Source organism: Gorilla gorilla, chromosome 18 (genome assembly GCF_029281585.2).
Source record: "Gorilla gorilla gorilla isolate KB3781 chromosome 18, NHGRI_mGorGor1-v2.1_pri, whole genome shotgun sequence".
Classification (NCBI taxonomy): Eukaryota; Metazoa; Chordata; class Mammalia; order Primates; family Hominidae; genus Gorilla; species Gorilla gorilla.
In genome coordinates, this window is record NC_073242.2 from 36,891,858 (window position 1) to 36,910,835 (window position 18,978).

The 18,978-nt window shown below is 47.5% G+C and overlaps 1 protein-coding gene across 2 annotated transcripts; it reads left to right on the top strand.

Moving 5' to 3' along the window:
* The first annotated feature begins 1,593 nt into the window (after nt 1-1,593).
* Nucleotides 1,594-13,308, top strand: FUS (FUS RNA binding protein). 2 transcript variants are annotated; one of them, XM_004057553.5, is made up of 15 exons: nt 1,594-1,921; nt 4,098-4,122; nt 4,213-4,364; nt 5,564-5,708; nt 5,930-6,108; nt 6,644-6,887; nt 8,509-8,543; nt 10,036-10,068; nt 10,831-10,934; nt 11,370-11,499; nt 11,745-11,846; nt 11,980-12,103; nt 12,444-12,544; nt 12,665-12,812; nt 13,101-13,308. In XM_004057553.5, exons 1-15 carry the CDS (start codon nt 1,909-1,911, stop codon nt 13,138-13,140), a joined length of 1,575 nt encoding a protein of 524 aa, XP_004057601.1. In that variant the 5' UTR covers nt 1,594-1,908; the 3' UTR covers nt 13,141-13,308. The 2 variants fall into 2 exon arrangements, with proteins under 2 accessions (XP_004057601.1, XP_018867815.1); XM_019012270.4 differs by having other exon boundaries at nt 1,765-1,921; nt 5,567-5,708.
* The last annotated feature ends 5,670 nt before the right edge of the window (nt 13,309-18,978 follow it).

Consider the following 18,978-nt stretch of genomic DNA (forward strand, 5'->3'; position numbering starts at 1 on the left):
TTGTTTTGAGACAGTCTTGCTCTGTCGCCCAGGCTGGAGTGTAGTGGCACGTCTTGGCTCACTGCAACTTCCGCCTCCTGGGTTCAAGCGATTCTCCCATCTCAGCTTCCTGAGTAGCTGGGATTACAGATGCGCGGACAACGCCTGGCTAATTTTTGTATTTTTAGTAGAGATGGGGTTTCACCATGTTGGCCAGGCTGGTCTCGAACTCCTGACCTCGTGATCCACCCGCCTCGGCCTCCCAAAGTGCTGGTATTACAGGCGTGAGCCACCGCACCCGGTCAGCTTTATTATTAAATGTTAGCTTCATCTGCTTTGTACACGAATGCATACCCAGTGCCCAGAACAGTGCCTGGAACATACTAGGTGCTAAATAAATATTTGTGACTTGATGCATGAATAAGGGTGGACTTCCTTTCTTTTGCTCTCACTGGAGAGTTGAACTCTCCTTCCAAAGGCGGTGGGGTGGATATTGGCATATTCAGGGCCTTTAGGGCTGAAGTCAAGGGCTTAGTGGGGCTTAATTTGTGGGCGGGCCGAGGGCATGGCCCTCATTGTTTCTCTAGAAAGACGTGTCCAACCCTCAAAGGACCTTCTGAAATCCCGCTGAAAGGTTAAGTTGGGAAGGAAAACCTGCATGCCTATGTATCATGAATTAACGTCTTTTGTCTTGTTTTATTCAGTAGTTTCAAATTGCCTTCTCCAGGCAAGGCTGATGAAAGTGCAAGTTGCAAGTTAATTTGAATGTTTCTTTTTGCTTTTGCTCTCACAGGAAGTGAAAAGGCGACCAAACACTCTAGCATTCATGCCACCAAAAAGAGGAGTGTTTTGCAGTTACAAGACCTGGATTCGAATCACGACTCCTCTTAGCTGCCCTGTAATCAGGCACAATTACTTGGGTCTCTGAGTCTCACTTTCCTTATCTAGAAAACGGAGGCATCTTTACTTCCTTCCTAAGACTGATGACAAGGAAATTATCTGTGCATTTTGAAACCACTTAAGCCTTGTACACGTTTTATTTCTGGGATCGCCCTGGTAGGGCTTCAGAAAAACAAAAAGGAGGTCCCTGAGAAAAGGCTGGGGACCCTACATCTGAGGTCAACCCTCTCTGGTCCCAAGGATGGCCTGGGCTGTTCCGCCCCGTGGCTCCCCAGGGGCAAAGCCATGAGGATCCGGGTGAGAGCCCAGTGCTGGACGAGCCCGGGGCCCGGGGGTCCCGGCCGAAATCCCTGCTGTCTTTCAGGTCAAACGTCATAATCCCCGAACCCCAGAAAGGCCGAAAGGCAAGGCAACCCCGAAAGACGACGAAGTCAACCTCAGGGCGCAGGAGAGGGAGGGCCAGTGTGCTGCCGACGAGGGAGGCTGGAGCCGCGGGGACGAGGCGCCCCATACAGCGGCAAGAGGGCGGAGGGCAGGAGCTCGCCATCCTGGGTGAAAGCAGGGCCCAGCGAAGGGGCCCGGCCACAGGAATCTCGGTTCCACCCCGCTACTCCCGGCTGTGACTCCAGTTTCCTCCCCAGCCGCCGGGACCCCCCCTCGCCCCGCCCCCAGCGGGCCCTCAGGCCGTACCACTGTGCCTCATGGGGGTGGAGATAGATCGTGGGCTAGTCCTGCCGAGGAGAGAGGAGTTCTTCCTCAAAAAATATGATTATGTATAGTATTCGCATGATTCTAGTTAACTTGTTTCCCTTCTGCCTGCTCGGATCCTCTACCTGCCCTACGAAAGGGTCGGAGTGCGTTCCTGCCTCCCCCTGCTCTTCCGCGTTTGGTGCGCGCCTGCGCGGTGCGTAGGCGGCGGAGCGTACTTAAGCTTCGACGCAGGAGGCGGGGCTGCTCAGTCCTCCAGGCGTCGGTGCTTAGCATTGTTGGAACTTCGTTGCTTGCTTGCCTGTGCGCGCGTGCGCGGACATGGCCTCAAACGGTAGGTAAGGGCGCGAGGCGACGGCGGCGGCGCACCCGGCCGAGGCCTCCCAGCTGGGCTTTTCATTTTCAGTGGGTCCGGGGCGGCGATCCCGTGTGGGATTCTTTGGCGCCCCTGTGGCGGGAAGCCGCGGAGAGGAGTAACTGGAGGAGGCTGGTGTCGCCATTTTGTTTCGCTTCTCTGGCCCTCGCGCGCGGGGCGGGAAGCCTTTTCTTCGCAGTCCGTTTGCTTGGGGTGGGCGTTGGGAGGGACGCTTCTTAGGGGTTTGAAGCGTCAGGTGAGGGTGGAAAACGCCCATTCTCCGTGGCCTCGCCTCCCCCAATTCCCGGCCCCGCGCTCGAGCCCGCTTTGTCGCAGTGCTGCATCCGGGCACTCGCGGCGCGCACGCGCTCTGCGGGCCCCTCCCCCTTCGCGGCGCGGGTACCGCTTCCCCGCCTCGTGTTGGTTCAGCTTTCTGTCGCGAGACCCTTCGCGGAAGACTCGGCGGCGCGCGTCCGGTGTGAGCCTTGTCTCTCAGTGGTCCTTCGCGAATGGGCGGGACCGCTCCGTTCCCGCCTGGGTTGCCACGCGGCTGGGGGCGGAGGCTCGGGATCGGGGCCGCCCTCTAGCTTAACGGTTTGGCGGCGGTGGTCAGGGTTCGACCAACGGACTTGGGGACAGGGCCCGAGAGTTTTTCCCGCCTAAATTTCTTTCTTTTTTTTTTTGAGACACGGTCTTCCTCTGTCGCCCAGGCTGGAGTGCAGTGGTGCAATCTCAGATCACTGCAATGTCCACCTCCTGGGTTCAAGTGATTTCTCCTGCCTCAGCCTCCTGAGTAGTTGGGATTATAGGCGCCCGCCACCACAGCCCGGCTAGTTTTTGTGTTTCTTAGTAGGGGCGGGGTTTCACCATGTTGGTCAGGCTGGTCTCGAACTGCTGACCTCAGGTGATCCGCCCGCCTGGGCCTCCCGAAGTGTCGGGATTACAGGCGTGAGCCAACCACGCCTGGTCTAAATTTCTTTTTTCTGAGATAGGGACGGAGAAGAACGGCCGCCCGAGGCCACACCCTCTCCTGGTCCTTTCCCTTTTCCTGCGGGGGAAGCGCCGCGTTTCCTGTGCTGGGAGGATGAGTTGATCTTGTTCGTGTATCGAAAGTGGGGCTTTTCAAAAGCGCTTTTGTTGCTTTTTGTTCGCTGGGGGAAGGCAGGGTAGGTGAGAAAACGGAACCATCTGGAGTCCCAGGGCTGGGGACTCGAGTACCTGTTGACTTTCGCCTCCTAAGGCGAGCAGTTGCATGATCTCTGTCATTTGGGGTCCAAGGGCTCTTTTGATTCTCTGGCTTTGCACTAATAAAAAGCCCACTTCATCTCCGGGATTGGTCAAAGAGTGAAGAATGGCCATTTTTGAGACTTTCTTATTCTGTGGGTCTGGGCTGAGAGAGCAGAGGCCACAATCTGAACACTGTTCGAATTCAAACCTGTGCCACTTTGGTAGCTCTGCGACGTTGGGAGAGTTAGTCTCTTGACTCCTGGCGATAATGGCTTTCTCATAGAGTGGATGAAACGAATGCGCGATGTTTTAAGGCAATCACTGACATGAATTGGGCTTGCAGAAAATTGTGGATGTCCACCAAGACCTTGGTTTTTCCAATGGTTAAGGCTTCTGGGACTCTCTAGAAACTTGCATTTTCTTCACTTTTTCTTTATTGTAAGAACACTTGGCTGATAACGCCAGTTTGTTCCTCTTCTCAACCAGTGTCTCATGGAGGAATTTTATGCCCTTTGTTGCAACATGGTCCTATTTGTATTTATTTATTTTTTTGAGATGGAGTCTCGCTCTGTTGCCAGGCTGGAGTGCAATGGCTCACTGCAACCTCTGCCTCCCGGGTTCAAGCGATTCGCCTGCTTCACCTCCCGAGTAGCTGGGATTACAGGCGTGCGCCACCATGCCCGGCTAATTTTTTGTATTTTTATTAGAGATGGGGCTTCACCATGTTGGTCAGGCTAGTCTCGAATTCCTGACCTCAAGTGATCCACCCACCTCGGCCTCCCAAAGTGCTGGGATTACAGGCATGATCCACCGTGCCTGGCCTACGTGGTCCTTTTTATTCATCAGTCTTGAGTTAAGGAATTTAGCTTTAATTCAACTCTTTCAGAGTGGCAGCTTAAAATAATGTGATTGTATTTTTCTTTTGCAGATTATACCCAACAAGCAACCCAAAGGTGAGTGCTATTTTTGGGCTTCCAGAGTTTGTAGAGGGCAAGGGTGGTCAAGCCATGTTTTCTGATCACGCTGGTTTTCCTTTTATTTAGCTATGGGGCCTACCCCACCCAGCCCGGGCAGGGCTATTCCCAGCAGAGCAGTCAGCCCTACGGACAGCAGAGTTACAGTGGTTATAGCCAGTCCACGGACACTTCAGGCTATGGCCAGAGCAGCTATTCTTCTTATGGCCAGAGCCAGAACAGTGAGTCTCTTTCAGCGGGTCACCTCTTCCTACTCCTTCTGAATATTGCTTTTCTTTTTCTTTTTTTTTGGAGACAGAGTCTGGTCCTGTTGCCCAGGCTGGAGTGCAATGGTGCTGTCTCAGCTCACTGCAACATCAGCCTACCGGGTTCAAACGATTCTCCTGCCTCAGCCTCCTGAGTAGCTGGGATTACAGGCACCTGCTACCACGCCTGGCTAATTTTTGTGTTTTTAGTAGAGATGGGGTTGCACCGTGTTGGACAGGCTGGTCTGGAACTCCTGACCTCCTGCCTGCCTTGGCCTCCCAAAGTGCTGGGATTACAGGCGTCAGCCACAATGCCCTGAATGTTGCTTTTCTTAAACCTGAGCAGCACTGAAATGTTGAAACTGTTCCATATTTCTTTTCCCTGAAACAGTGTATAAGTCTTAAAACTCTTTCGGGTCTGAGTCCTTTACAGGGCATTGTGGCACACCTGTAGTCCCAGCTACTGAGGAGGCTGAGGTGGGAGGATCCCTTGAATTCAGGAGTTTGGGGCTGCAGTGAGCTATGATGGTGCCTGTGAACAGCCACTGCATTCCAGCCTGGGCAGTGTGTTGAGGCCCCATCTCAAAAACATAAAAAAAAAAAAAAAAAAAAATGTTTATTGGTTTGTGATTCTGTTTCCATTTATTTTCTTTGGCTTTTAACTTTTTTGACTCTTCTTATTTTCCATCAGCATGAAAGAGAGCATATTTTCTAAAGGAAGAACCAGTTTTAGGCCAATTCTGAAATGGAGAAAATGGTTTTGTTTGAAAATGTATGAAATCATGTGATACATAAGGAGGTGGGATTTGCTCCAAGGTCCCGAAGTGTAACTAAGAAAGGTGGTTGTCCTGTAGATACTGCACGCACAGCTGCATATTACAGTGCTGTTAACAGGGATCCTTGGGCCTGGGTTTAGAGGGTGGTGCTGGAGATGGTGTTGGGATTGGCGGGGTGAAATTGGAACTGTACTAAAGAGTTGGTAGAAGTTGAAGCATTAAATTTAGGCTTTGAAAGGAGGGTAACTATCTGCCTATGAGTTGCGACATCACTAACAGCTTCTGAGAGGCTGACTTTATGAGTATAGGTATTAGGTCGTATATGTTTTCTTTAACCCATTCCTTACATTTTCTGTTTCCTGGTGGCTTTTGTGACTCCCTTTTTCTTATCCTGGTTAGCAGGCTATGGAACTCAGTCAACTCCCCAGGGATATGGCTCGACTGGCGGCTATGGCAGTAGCCAGAGCTCCCAATCGTCTTACGGGCAGCAGTCCTCCTACCCTGGCTATGGCCAGCAGCCAGCTCCCAGCAGCACCTCGGGAAGGTACGGTGGTGTTGATGCTGGTGGTGGTGATGTTGGGGAAGGCTTGAAAAGAGGGGTGAATTGATGAGGAATGATAAAGGGACCAGCAGTAGGAGCAGTTCAGAGGTGTAATTGGGGTAGGGGAGCCTGTGTTGGGTACAGAGAATGGACTCCACTAAAAGTGAAAGAAAATTGGGGGCTATGCTGGGATTGTGATTGTGTTTTTTGTTTGTTTTCCTTAGTTACGGTAGCAGTTCTCAGAGCAGCAGCTATGGGCAGCCCCAGAGTGGGAGCTACAGCCAGCAGCCTAGCTATGGTGGACAGCAGCCTAGCTATGGTGGACAGCAGCAAAGCTATAATCCCCCTCAGGGCTATGGACAGCAGAACCAGTACAACAGCAGCAGTGGTGGCGGAGGTGGAGGTGAGATGTCTTCAGCTTTGTCTGCAGCCCATTTTCTTTTTTTTTTTTTTTTTTTGAGACGGAGTCTCGTTCGTTCTGTCTCTGTTGCCGAGGCTGGAGTGCAGTGGCACAATCTCGGCTCACTGCAAGCTCCGCCTCCCGGGTTCGCGCCGTTCTCCTGCCTCAGCCTCCCGGGTAGCTGGGACTACAGGCACCCGCCATGATGCCTGGCTAATTTTTTGTATTTTTAGTAGAGACGGGGTTTCACCATGTTAGACAGGATAGTTTCGATCTCCTGACCTTGTGATCTGCCCGCCTCGGCCTCCCAAAGTGCTGGGATTACAGGCGTGAGCCACCGCGCCTGGTGTCTGCAGCCCATTTTCTATAAGGATTTGTATTCTCCTGTTTTAGCTTAAAAGAGGGTTCCTGTCTTGTTTCCTAGCTGTCTTTTTACTTTTGTCCTTTATTGCCTGGCACTTGTCAACCTTTTCAAACCTTTTAGTGCTACTTTACAATCTTTTTTTTTTTTTTTTAACCACTCTTTCTTTTCTCACAGGTAACTATGGCCAAGATCAATCCTCCATGAGTAGTGGTGGTGGCAGTGGTGGCGGTTATGGCAATCAAGACCAGAGTGGTGGAGGTGGCAGCGGTGGCTACGGACAGCAGGACCGTGGAGGCCGCGGCAGGGGTGGCAGTGGTGGCGGCGGCGGCGGCGGCGGCGGTGGTGGTTACAACCGCAGCAGTGGTGGCTATGAACCCAGAGGTCGTGGAGGTGGCCGTGGAGGCAGAGGTGGCATGGGGTAGGTGTCTCATGAGCCAGGGAGTATCTTTGGTGGGGAGTGTGGAGGATTGCATGAATCTCCCTGAAGCCAGTCCCTAGTGCATGGTTTAGTATTCTTGTTGTCTAGGAATCTGTGAGGGCTTTGATTTGGGGGCAGTGACTTTCTTTTTACATCCCCATTTTATTTTTGTGAGAACTTGGGAGCCTGAACTCCCATCCATCCCACTGAATAGAGATTTTGAGTAATGATACTTGTTTCCAAAAAAAAAGAAACCATACATAGATACGTATGGATTGGAGTCATTAATATCCTAGGCAAGAAACATGGAAGTGAAGACTTCTTTCTCTGCAAGGGAAACCGATGATCCCACTCCTGGGAAATAGTAGGGAAACTTGGTATGTGTATTCCCATGTGTCCTCTAGGGAGTTGGTAATGGTTAACCTGACTTCAGCTTCCAGGAATTGGCTACTCTTCCCGTTTTCTATAGTCATTTGAATCCACGAGCTTGATTTGCACTAATTTGACCGACATTGATTTTGTGTGTGACTTGGTTTATGGGGCCAGCTGACTGAAGTAAGCAGACCTTTTGGGCAAAAATATGCTTTGACAGTGGTCTCCCACCTATTTGTTCCACTGTCTGCCTTCCCCTGGTTTCTTAAAATTCATCAGCTTGTCCAACTGGACCTTCTTTCCTTCCTGCTGAAGTTGATTTGAAGTAAAACCTTAGATTTGATGTTAAAACAGTTGTCAAATCTGTTGGTAAATAAGATTTGAAGGACCCTACTCTGTCTCCCTTGAAAAAGGGGAGGAATGTCAGTGTTACTGTTTTTGGAAAAAGTAGATTTTTAAACCGAGTTTGGAAATGGTAAGTATGCAGAGGTGGGTGGGGGCAATCTCAAAAACGTACAAAAATGAGGAAAACAAAAATGAGGAAATGTGTGCGTGTGTTTAATGCAAAACTTTAAAAAGAAAAACAACTGTTATGTGACTGTTAACTTGCTCTGCATTTTATGTGCCACAGGTATGAAAGGTGACATTGCAAAATACTCCGCTCTTCTCGCAGTGTAGAAGGGGTGACCCCGGGGGTTGGGGGAGATCAAAAACAGCTCAGTAGTTAGGACAGAGCTTAGCTAAGTTTGTCTTGCTTTAAGGGGAAGTTGCCTTTGGTTTTGACTTTTTATGGAATGGGGTTGGGTCTGCTTGCTGCTTTCAAAGCAAAAACCACAAAAATGTGTTCAAGGCTACCCCAGCCTGGTGTGAAATGTCTTCTGGGTAAATTGGGGTAGGGTTTTTAAACCAACTACTTGGTTGTCAACCACTTGCGACAAGAGGAAAAAAAAACATCTGCTCCATCGGAAGAACGACCAAGGAAAATGGGTTATTTTTTTTCCAGAGGAAATAGATACGTAACCTTTTAAAGCAAAATCTTTATAAACTGTGTTTGAGAAATTGCACACGTGTGTGTGACATGCTCAAAGGTCAGACAAGGGGTGGTCAGGAAGGGATGTATTTTAGTAGCCACTTGTATCTTTTTCCAAAAACACCTACCCATGTTTGGGGAATGTTAAACAAAATCAAAAAACAACCTTTTGTAGCCGTTGGAAGCTTCATGTCCTTTCTTCTAACTTGTCTTCTCCAGCGGAAGTGACCGTGGTGGCTTCAATAAATTTGGTGGTAAGTGAACAGAGTTTCCAAAATTCCCAACTCCCAGCAATGCTTTGTCTGATTGTTCATTTGCAGATGTCTTAGCGTGTTAATTTAAATGTCAAAGGTTTTGAGGTATCCAGAACCACCTCCAGAAAGGGGTAGGGTAGAATGCCATCTGTTGCCTGGTGTGTGCTAACCTGGAGCAGGTAGGGGTAAGACTCAATAGTCATCTTTTACCAAATGGGTTTGCCCCAGGTTAATAAGAGGGGTCTAGTAGGCCTTGGACCGGGCTGTTGCCACACCTGGCACTTAGTGACCATCATCATGAGAAACTGGAGAGTGCGTGCTGGAACACGTGGTGCCATCTTGGCTTTAGGATCCTTTTGATCGTTGTGTCCAAGGCTTGTGTGTGTGTGTGTGTGTGGGAGACAACTCCGAATGTTTAATTCTGGAAGAGGGATGTAACATTGCCCTGAGGATGGTGAAGTTGGTATACATTTATAAAGTACGGAATGGTGTCAATGAATGCAATTCTCTGTATATGGACTTAACTGAGATGGGCAAATAGAAACTAGCTGGGAAGGAACATGTGCACTACTTCAAGAAAGATTGGAAGCATGTGTGGCTCATGGGAAATAACCAGGTCTTAAACAGCACAAACTGAATTCATGGACCAGGAAGGTCTTAAACAGCACAAACTGAATTCATGGAAAAATGACAAATTTGAGAAGTCTCCCAGTAAGCTGGAACTTTTCTGGTTTGGTTAACTAACAAAAGGTTTCTTGATCTGTTTCAACATTTAAAGCCAAAGGCGTGGGTTCATGACTTAGGTGTCATTGCGTGTGGGTACAATATTTATATATGGCGAATTCAGATAAACATTGGTCAAGGATGGTCTCTGGAAAAACAAAATAGAGGCTGCATTACGGAAATAAGATTTCTGGTCTGTTCCCTGGGACATGCTTAAAAAATACGATAGCTATTATGTATGGTTTTTATTTTCATGTGGTTTTGGGGAAACATAACACGGTTTTAAGGATGGTTTCTAAAGATGAAATTAAAAATTGTTCCACAAGGGTTAAGTGTCTGGTGGTAAAGTTGGGAGAAACTGGATGGATGCACATCGCATGGCTGGTGGCGAGCCCATCTCTCTTCTCTCGGGTGAGAGAACTGGGCCAAGCTGAGTTGGTTTGTTCACTTTAATGGGTCTCCGTTTCCCCTGCCACCTGTGCTGAGGACATTTCCCAGCCTGAGCTGGGGGAGGCAGCATTTTCTGAAGTGTGGAGTTGTCTCTGTGGAGACTCAAGTTACAGATCTTAAGGGGCCTGCCTAGAATTTTCTCCTCTGGGCAGGCGACCCAGGAAAGGGTTTGGAGTGAGGCTGTGAGCACTTACTTGATATTTTACAAGTTTGGATTTGGTGTTAATTTTTTTCCTTGTCCGTTTTTTCCTGTTGACTAACGGCTTCTCTTTTCCTTGTTTTTGTTTTTTTTTTGTTCTTTTTTTCCATGTCACTAAAGGCCCTCGGGACCAAGGATCACGTCATGACTCCGGTGAGTTCACAGGTGGTGGCATGAAAAGAGTGGCTAAAGTGGTATCACGACTGCCTGGATGTTCTTTGAAACTATTATAAAAAGGAAACTGAAAAAAATGGGGATAGAGGAGGAAGGGAGTTAGGTGTGTCCTTAGTTAGCAGTGAGAAGTATTTGTTATGAAGTATTTCTCAGAAATACCTGGCTTGTGGGTTCCACCCCCAGTGATTTAGGTCTGAGATGACCCTGAAAATCTACCTTTCTAACAAGTCCCCAGTGATGCTGGTGCGTCTGGACCACACTCAGATGGTTTACAGCAGTGGTTCTTTCAAAATGTGGATCGTGTCCAAGTTGGTGAACAAAACTAGTGAAAGACCTGACCACATGAAGTAAAGCATTGAACTCTTGTTTAGGTTGTATTGATGTTTGTGTACTAGATTTGAATGTAAAATGGGTTTCTTATTTAATTCGGGGACCTTCAACTGAAAGTTGATAAATACTGATGGACTTTTCTGTGTGGTCTTGGGCATTTCACTCCTGAGCCCTGGTTTCCATACTGTATACTGGGTGTTAACATGTTTCAAAGGATAATTGTCAAACTGAATCTGAAATTTATCAGCATGGCTGGCATATAGGGACTCAGAAGGGATGTGGATTTCTTTTTAGTTGTCTTCCATAAACCAAATGATACCAGTTGCTTGATGGATACTAGGTGCTTTAGGTTTTTTCCTGTGTTTTTTATTTTACCTTTTCACATTTGCATTTTCTCTGTTCAACAAGCAGAACAGGATAATTCAGACAACAACACCATCTTTGTGCAAGGCCTGGGTGAGAATGTTACAATTGAGTCTGTGGCTGATTACTTCAAGCAGATTGGTATTATTAAGGTACTTGTGGAGAGGAGTGGGTGCTTTCTGTCAGTGTTGCAGGCTTGTGGATTTCACACATTAGTAAAAGCAAGTCTTTAATGGTTGCCAGCAGTAAAAACAAGTCTTAGTGGTTGTTGCCAGCTTAATTTGTTGAGGAAAGAGCCTTAGTTACTGTTTTCTAAAAGAAGTTCTATCTTAACACAAAAAGTATAACTTATCAGAGTGCCCTAAACTCTGAGATTTGTACTCTATAGTAACTTTTAGTTTTATCTTTCAATATTGGAGTGAGAGATAGTTTTCTTTAATGGAGGTTTACATGTGAGGTAGGAAGAAGTAACTGGGAAGAGGGGAGCTGAAGTTTGGGAATTATAAACCTCATGTTCTAGAGGAAGAAGATGGAAAGGGAGTACTGTAACCTTTAAAATTGATGTTACCTCATTTTGCTTTCTTCAGACAAACAAGAAAACGGGACAGCCCATGATTAATTTGTACACAGACAGGGAAACTGGCAAGCTGAAGGGAGAGGCAACGGTCTCTTTTGATGACCCACCTTCCGCTAAAGCAGCTATTGACTGGTTTGATGGTATGTATGAGAAGGCTGGCAGAGGTGGGGCTGGGGATATAGGGCAGCAAGCCTTAGGAAACAAGCCATAGTTTGAGGGTTCTTTTGAGTCTTCCAACACTTACTTTAGCTGCGGTTTCAGGTAGTCTGATTTTTGCTTATGTGTCAGCAGATTATAAACCGTTTGAGAAAGGCACGCTTCTCTTGTATTTTTGGATTAATGTGTCTTGTATTTAAAGTCTCTTGATGATTTTTTGTTTCTCTAGGTAAAGAATTCTCCGGAAATCCTATCAAGGTCTCATTTGCTACTCGCCGGGCAGACTTTAATCGGGGTGGTGGCAATGGTCGTGGAGGCCGAGGGCGAGGAGGTGAGGAGCTACCTGCTAGTGGTGCAGAGGGGTGATGGGGAGAGTGCAGAAGATGGTAAAGGCTTGCATGGAATGGGTTAGATTTACCAAACTTGGAGGGGGAGCAGACCCATACTTGGTCTATCTGCATTAGGACCCATGGGCCGTGGAGGCTATGGAGGTGGTAGCAGTGGTGGTGGTGGCCGAGGAGGATTTCCCAGTGGAGGTGGTGGCGGTGGAGGACAGCAGCGAGCTGGTGACTGGAAGTGTCCTAATCCGTGAGTGAAACTTAATTTTTTTCTTAGTTCTCTTGCATGCGTGCTCTTTGATATATTGGTAATGAGGTATGTGTGTGTTTTCCAAAGAAGTAAATGTCAAGGCCACACTGTTGGGGTCAGATTTAGCCAAAAGCTTACCTAGGTAAGGTTGATGTAATGGGAAAGGTAATGGATTGGGTTCAGTAATAATGATTTTTGTTCCTGACTCTGAGAAGCAAGCCATTTTATCTTTCTGAAGCCTCAGTTTCCTCACTATCTCTAAAGTTACGGTAGTTTCTTCCTAGTTCTAGGTCTTGCCTATTCCCCATTGCTCCAGACTGATTGTCTTCCTTCTCCTTAGCACCTGTGAGAATATGAACTTCTCTTGGAGGAATGAATGCAACCAGTGTAAGGCCCCTAAACCAGATGGCCCAGGAGGGGGACCAGGTGGCTCTCACATGGGTAAGAAAGGCAGACCTGGTGCTAGGGAGCTGGGACCAAAGAATCCTTAATTTTTCAGCGGGGAGGCTCGGGGAAGATAGGGGAATGGGAATATGATAGATCTTGTTTCTTTTGTCCTAGGGGGTAACTATGGGGATGATCGTCGTGGTGGCAGAGGAGGCTATGATCGAGGCGGCTACCGGGGCCGCGGCGGGGACCGTGGAGGCTTCCGAGGGGGCCGGGGTGGTGGGGACAGAGGTGGCTTTGGCCCTGGCAAGATGGATTCCAGGTAAGACTTTAAATCAGAATAAAAAAGTAGAGCAGTTGAACAGAGGCCATAGGATAACAGGGTTTTGTTGAGAAAGTGGTTTCATTTTGAGGGCTAGGTGGAAAGACCTGAGGTTGTAACCAGTAGTGGAGAGGGAAGGAATATTAACTCAGGGGGAGTGAATCTGTAGACCCACTTGAGATAAGATACTCGCTGGGTTAGGTAGGAGGGGCAGATGGGATATCTAGGCTTGGAGAGGCTGGTAACTCAAATATAATGGATACTTAATTTTTTTTTTTTTTTTTGCAGGGGTGAGCACAGACAGGATCGCAGGGAGAGGCCGTATTAATTAGCCTGGCTCCCCAGGTTCTGGAACAGCTTTTTGTCCTGTACCCAGTGTTACCCTCGTTATTTTGTAACCTTCCAATTCCTGATCACCCAAGGGTTTTTTTTGTGTCGGACTATGTAATTGTAACTATACCTCTGGTTCCCATTAAAAGTGACCATTTTAGTTAAATTTTGTTCCTCTTCCCCCTTTTCACTTTCCTGGAAGATCGATGTCCTGATCAGGAAGGTGGAGAGTTTTCCTGTTCAGATTACCCTGCCCAGCAGGAACTGGAATACAGTGTTCCGGGGAGAAGGCCAAATGATATCCTTGAGAGCAGAGATTAAACTTTTCTGTCATGGGGAAAGTTGGTGTATAAATGAGAAATGAAGAACATGGGATGTCATGAGTGTTGGCCTAAATTTGCCCAGCTATGGGGAATTTTTCCTTTACCACATTTATTTGCATACTGGTCTTAGTTTATTTGCAGCAGTTTATCCCTTTTTAAGAACTCTTGGATCTTTTGGCCCTTTTAATGGTGAGGCTCAAACAAACTACATTTAAATGGGGCAGTATTCAGATCTGACCATGGTGGAGAGCGCTTAGCCACTCTGGGTCTTTCACAGGAAGGAGAGTAACTGAGTGCTGCAGGAGTTTGTGGAGTGGAGTCAGGATCTAATCAACCCTGGGAGACCAGGCAGTTGATGGCTGAGAAGGAAGTACATGAGTTACATGGCTCTCAGAATCAGAAAATGGGAAAGCCGGAAGTGAGTCCTACTCAAGATTTCTTGACTCCATTTCCGTTTTATGGCATTTTGATTCTGAAACCATCATGCAGGAGGTCCTGAAGGGGCCAAATTCCTATCCCAGCCTGGTTTACTTAGGTCTTAAGAGGATGCTACAATGAGAAGAGACTTGGGAAATGGAGATGGTGAAAAGGGGGAAGGTTTTCTGGGAAAGGAACGTAGACGTAGTTGCTTTTATTTAAAGGAGGCGAGTGACTCCCTTCCTAGCTGCCCTGGTGAACAGCGCTTGGGTAGATACCTGCTATATAAGGAGACTGGTCTGGCTGGGTTACTTTCACATCCTGCCTGTACTCAGAGGGCTTGAGGTCGTTGACATTTTGAGATTTTAGGCTTGATCCCTTTTTGATTGGAGGGTGGAAGGCCCTCGTAAGGGAATGATAAGTGATAAGAGGGGGAAGGGGTTGCAGCCAATGAGTTAAAACCTTAGAGCAGTGCTCCTCAGCCCCTTACCATGTGGTTGTAAACTTGCACGTACCTGCCAACCAGTTATTTAGCATGCTTTTCATTTTAGTTACACAGAGCGTAACATTAACCCAAGAGCAAAAAGGTTTTAGTTACAGGGTTTTTGAACTTGGTTTGTAAGACGGCTGCCATCACAAGCATAGCTTACAAATGTGCTGGGGACCCCTCACTGGGAAGTGCTTTCCTCTCAAATTTTTATTTTTTATTTTTAGAGACAGAGTCTTGCTCTGTCATCCAGGCTGGAGTGCAGTGGCGTGATCTCGGCTCACTGTAGCCTCTGCCTCCTGAGTTTAAGCGATTTTCCTGCCTCAGGAGAATCCCAGCTTCCAAATAGCTGGGACTACAGGTGTGGGCCACCATGCCCACCTAGTTTTTGCATTTTTAGTGGAGGTGTGGTTTCACCGTGTTGGCCAGGCTGGTCTCTTAACTCCTGACCTCAGGTGATCCACCTGCCTTGGCCTCCCAAAGTGCTGGAATTACAGGTATGAGCCGCTGCATCTGGCCATCCTCTCAAATTTTCAAGTGTTCCACAAGTATGTTCTCTACCGAAGAGTTGCTGCGTCCTTGAATCTTGGGTGATTTGAGGCACAGAAACTATGACTTTATTTTTTGAGATGGAGTTTTGTTGCCCAGGCTGGAGTGCAATGGCACGTTTTCGGCTTATCGCAACTGCCGCCTTCTGGGTTCAAGCGATAGCTGGGATTACAGGCATGCGCCACCATGCCCAGCTAATTTATTTGTATTTTTAGTAGAGACGGGGTTTCTCCATGTTGGTCAGGCTGGTCTCGAACTCCCGACCTCAGGTGATGTGCACACCTCAGCCTCCCAATAAACCATGACTTTTAAAAGGAATAGCAGGTTTACCTTCGCTGCCAGCATTGGGGTGCTCTCTAAGCAACAGTAGGCGGAGAGTGGCATGGCGTATTAAAAACAAAGGATCGTCAAGTGGGCCTTCCCAGGCATTGCTTTGACTTAGTACATGTAGAGGATGTGGCAGTTCGGAGTCTCCGTCCCTGCCACTGCTGGTTTCTTTGTTAAATGTTTAGTTGAAATGGCCTGATACGATATTTGAGTAGTTCACTGTTGGTGCTTTGCCTAGCAGGATTCTAATCTTGCTTTGGTTGTGGTCCCCTGATGGCCCTCCTGTTAGGAGTGGAGGAGGTCGAAGCTCCTTGTAAGATCTGATTACTGGGACCATTAGTGTCAAGTTCCTGTGTCCTTCAAATGGCATATGTGATTGGCTTTGACCTTAAAAGGAAATAGGGTCCCAGGTGACTGTTTAGTGGGTAGGTCCAGTTTGGGGGGATCTTCCAGGAGAATGGATAGAGACACCTAGCAGCAGAGAGAACATTGGTGCCTCTCAAGCCAGCCTCCCACCTCAGCCTCCCAAGTGGCTGGGACTACAGGTGCTTCCTCGCTACCACACCTGGCTAATTTTTTTTTTTAATTACTTTTTTTTTTTAAGAGACAGGGTTTCACTGGGTTGCCCAGGCTGGTCTTGAACTGGGCTCAAGTGACCTGCCTGCCTCAGCCTCCCAAAGTGCTGGGATCACAGGTTGTGACTCACTGCGCTTGGCCAGAATACTCTATTCTTACTGAATTATTGAAATCTGTCTTGAAGCATTAGGTGTCCCATTTTTGTGAGTTGGAATTGGGACAGGCTAAGTAGGAAGTGAGGAGGGTGGGGAGAGCTGTGCTGTAGGTCTGTTTGTCCCTTCCTTGATGTAGCCTTCAGTTAGCCCTTTCGGCTTTTTTCCATATCTTGTGCCGGGCCTTCCTGGGTTTCAGTACTTGGATGTAGGGCTGCAGTTACGTCAGTGGTGGGTAGATTGACCAGGAGTTAAGGTCTAGGGTCCAGCCCATGTGAGACTTGACTCACTGATCTACCTTTAGGCATGTCTTCCTTCCAGTCTTATTCTTTTTAAATATATATTTTTTTGAGACAGGGTCTCACTGTCACCCAGGCTGGATTGCAGCGGTGTGATCTCGACCAACTGCAACCTCTGCCTCCCACCCGCAAGCGATCTGCCCACCGCAGCCTCTGGAGTAGCTGGGACGGGACTACAGGCACCTGCCACCATGACTGGCTAATTTTTTTTTGTATTTTTTGTGGAGATGGGGTCTTGCCATGTTGCTCAGGCTGGTCTGGTCTCAAAATTGCTCTGGGCTCAAGTGATTGCCCCACTTTGGCCTCCCAGAGTGCTGGGATTACAGGTGTGAGATACTGTGTCCGGCTATGAAAATTTTATTTTTAATTGACTTGTATATATTTATGAGGTACAATGTCCTATTTCTGTACATGTACACATTGTGGAATGAAATCATGCTAATATATCCGTCACTTCATATCATTAGCATGAATGAGAACATACAAAGCCACTCTTAGAAAATTTTGAAATTTATGTTATTTCAGCCCTTTTATGCTGGAGGTTGCAAATGTTTTGTGAATAATCAGACCAAAAATAAAAAATGATTGACTTCAGTCATTCAGTAAGAATAGGAGCACTAGGCATAAATGGGTTGAAATGGGTCTCCCTATGTTTGTTGCTCAGGCTGGACTTGAACTCCTGGGCTTAAGTGATGATCTTGCCCTTAGCCTCTCAGCTGGGACTATGGATGCATGCCACTGTGTCTCACATTTTTATGAACTATAGTCACCATGCTGTGCTGTGGCTTACCAGAACTCATTTCTTGCATCTGAAGTGTTGTACCCTTGGTCTCCCTGCTTACCCATACCTCCAAGCCTCTGGTAACCCCCATTCTACTTTCAGTTTCCGAGTTTGACTTTCTGGATTCCATGTATGAGTTCATGCAGTCTTTCTGTGGCTTATTTAATTTAGCATAATGTCTTCTAGATTCATTGATTGACCCATGTTACAAATAACGGTTTCCTTTTAAAAAGCTGAATAGCATTCTGTTGTGTCTACATACCACATTTAAAAATCCATCCGTTAATTGGGCACTTGGGTTGCTTGCATATCTTGGCTAGTGTGAATAACGCTGCATTGGGTGGGAGTGCAGACATCTCTGACATACAGATTTCTTTTTTCTTTTTTGGAGACAGTCTTGCTCTGCCACCCAGGCTGGAGTGCAGTGGTAGGATCTTGGTTCACCGCAACCTCTGCCTTCCAGATTCAAGCGATTCTCCTGCCTTAGCCTCCCAGGTAGCTGGGATTACAGGTGTGCACCACCATGCCCAGCTAACTCTTGTATTTTTAGTAGAGATGGGGTTTCTCCATGTTGGCCAGGCTGGTCTCAAACTGCTGACCTCAGGTGATCCGCCTGCCTCCACCTTCCAAATTGTTGGGATTACAGGTGTGAGCCACCGTGCCCAGCTGACGTTGATTTCAGTTCCCTTCAATGTACACCCAGAAGTGGTATTGCTAGGTCATAGGGTACTTCTGTTAGCTGTTTGAGGAAGCTTCCTGCTATTTTCCGTAATGGCTGTATTAGTCCACATTTCCACCAGCAGTGTATAGGGGTTCCTTTCCTCCACATCTTTGCTGGTTATCTTCATCTTTTTGATACAGCCATTCTAACAGGTGTGAGGTGACATTTCTTATCCTTCTTAACCATCCACCATGGAGTCTGTAACCAGGTCTCACTTCCTATCCTAGCCTGCAAGAGAGGCTAAACTTAGTAGGGAATGTGGGGTCCTGGAATGTGGCATCCTATCTGCAGTCATTCCTCCCCAGTAGTCTCAGACTCCATTTTTACCTTTGGATCCTCAGTTCTGACAAACCCTCTTTTTCTTCATTTTTAACTTTATTTTGAAATTTTAAAGACATGGGGTCTCACTTTTGGCCTGGCTGGTCTCAGTGGGCCCCAGCGATCCTTCCGCCTCAGGCTCCTGAATGACTGGGACTACAGGTGTGCTACCGCACCTGGCTATTTTGAAATAATTTGACTTAGAAGAATATTTCTACAACTGTGTTCACCTTATGCAAATACAATCTTCAGTGGCGCTGGCATATACAAGCTGAGAAGTATTGTCAAGTGGGTTGTGCCAGCACATCTGACCAGGATTTTTTGTTGTAGAAATATTGGATCCTCACCTGAGGCCAGGAGTTTGAGACCAGCCTGGCTAACATGGTGAAACTCCGACTCTACTAAAACAAAAATTAGCTGGGCGTGGTGGCAGGTGCCTGCAGTCCCAGCTGCTCGGGAGGTTGAGGTAGGAGAATCGCTTGAACCCAGGAGGCGGAGGTTGCGGTGAGCCGAGATCGCGCCGCTGCACTCCAGCCTGGGCAACGAAGTGAGACTCCGTCTCAAAAAACGAAGTATTAGATCCTCAATCTCAAGGTATTCTAAGAAATTTTGGAGACCATTGAGTCTAAAATTCCCAGTATCTTTGAGGCAGGAACAGACTTGGAGAAAGAATGTAGTTTATGAGCAGGAGTTTGGAGCTGGAAGAAATACTGCTTTCTGTTGGTGGTTAATGCTGTCAGCTCCTTGGATTGTGGCTTTAGCCCTAAATATTGGGGCAGTAGCGACTCTTAACTGGAAAACAATTGAGGGCCACCCATGTTAGCGGCAAGAGGCAGAGGAAAGCTTGGATGGTTGGGCTGAAGATGGTGGATGTGCTGTTCCTGTG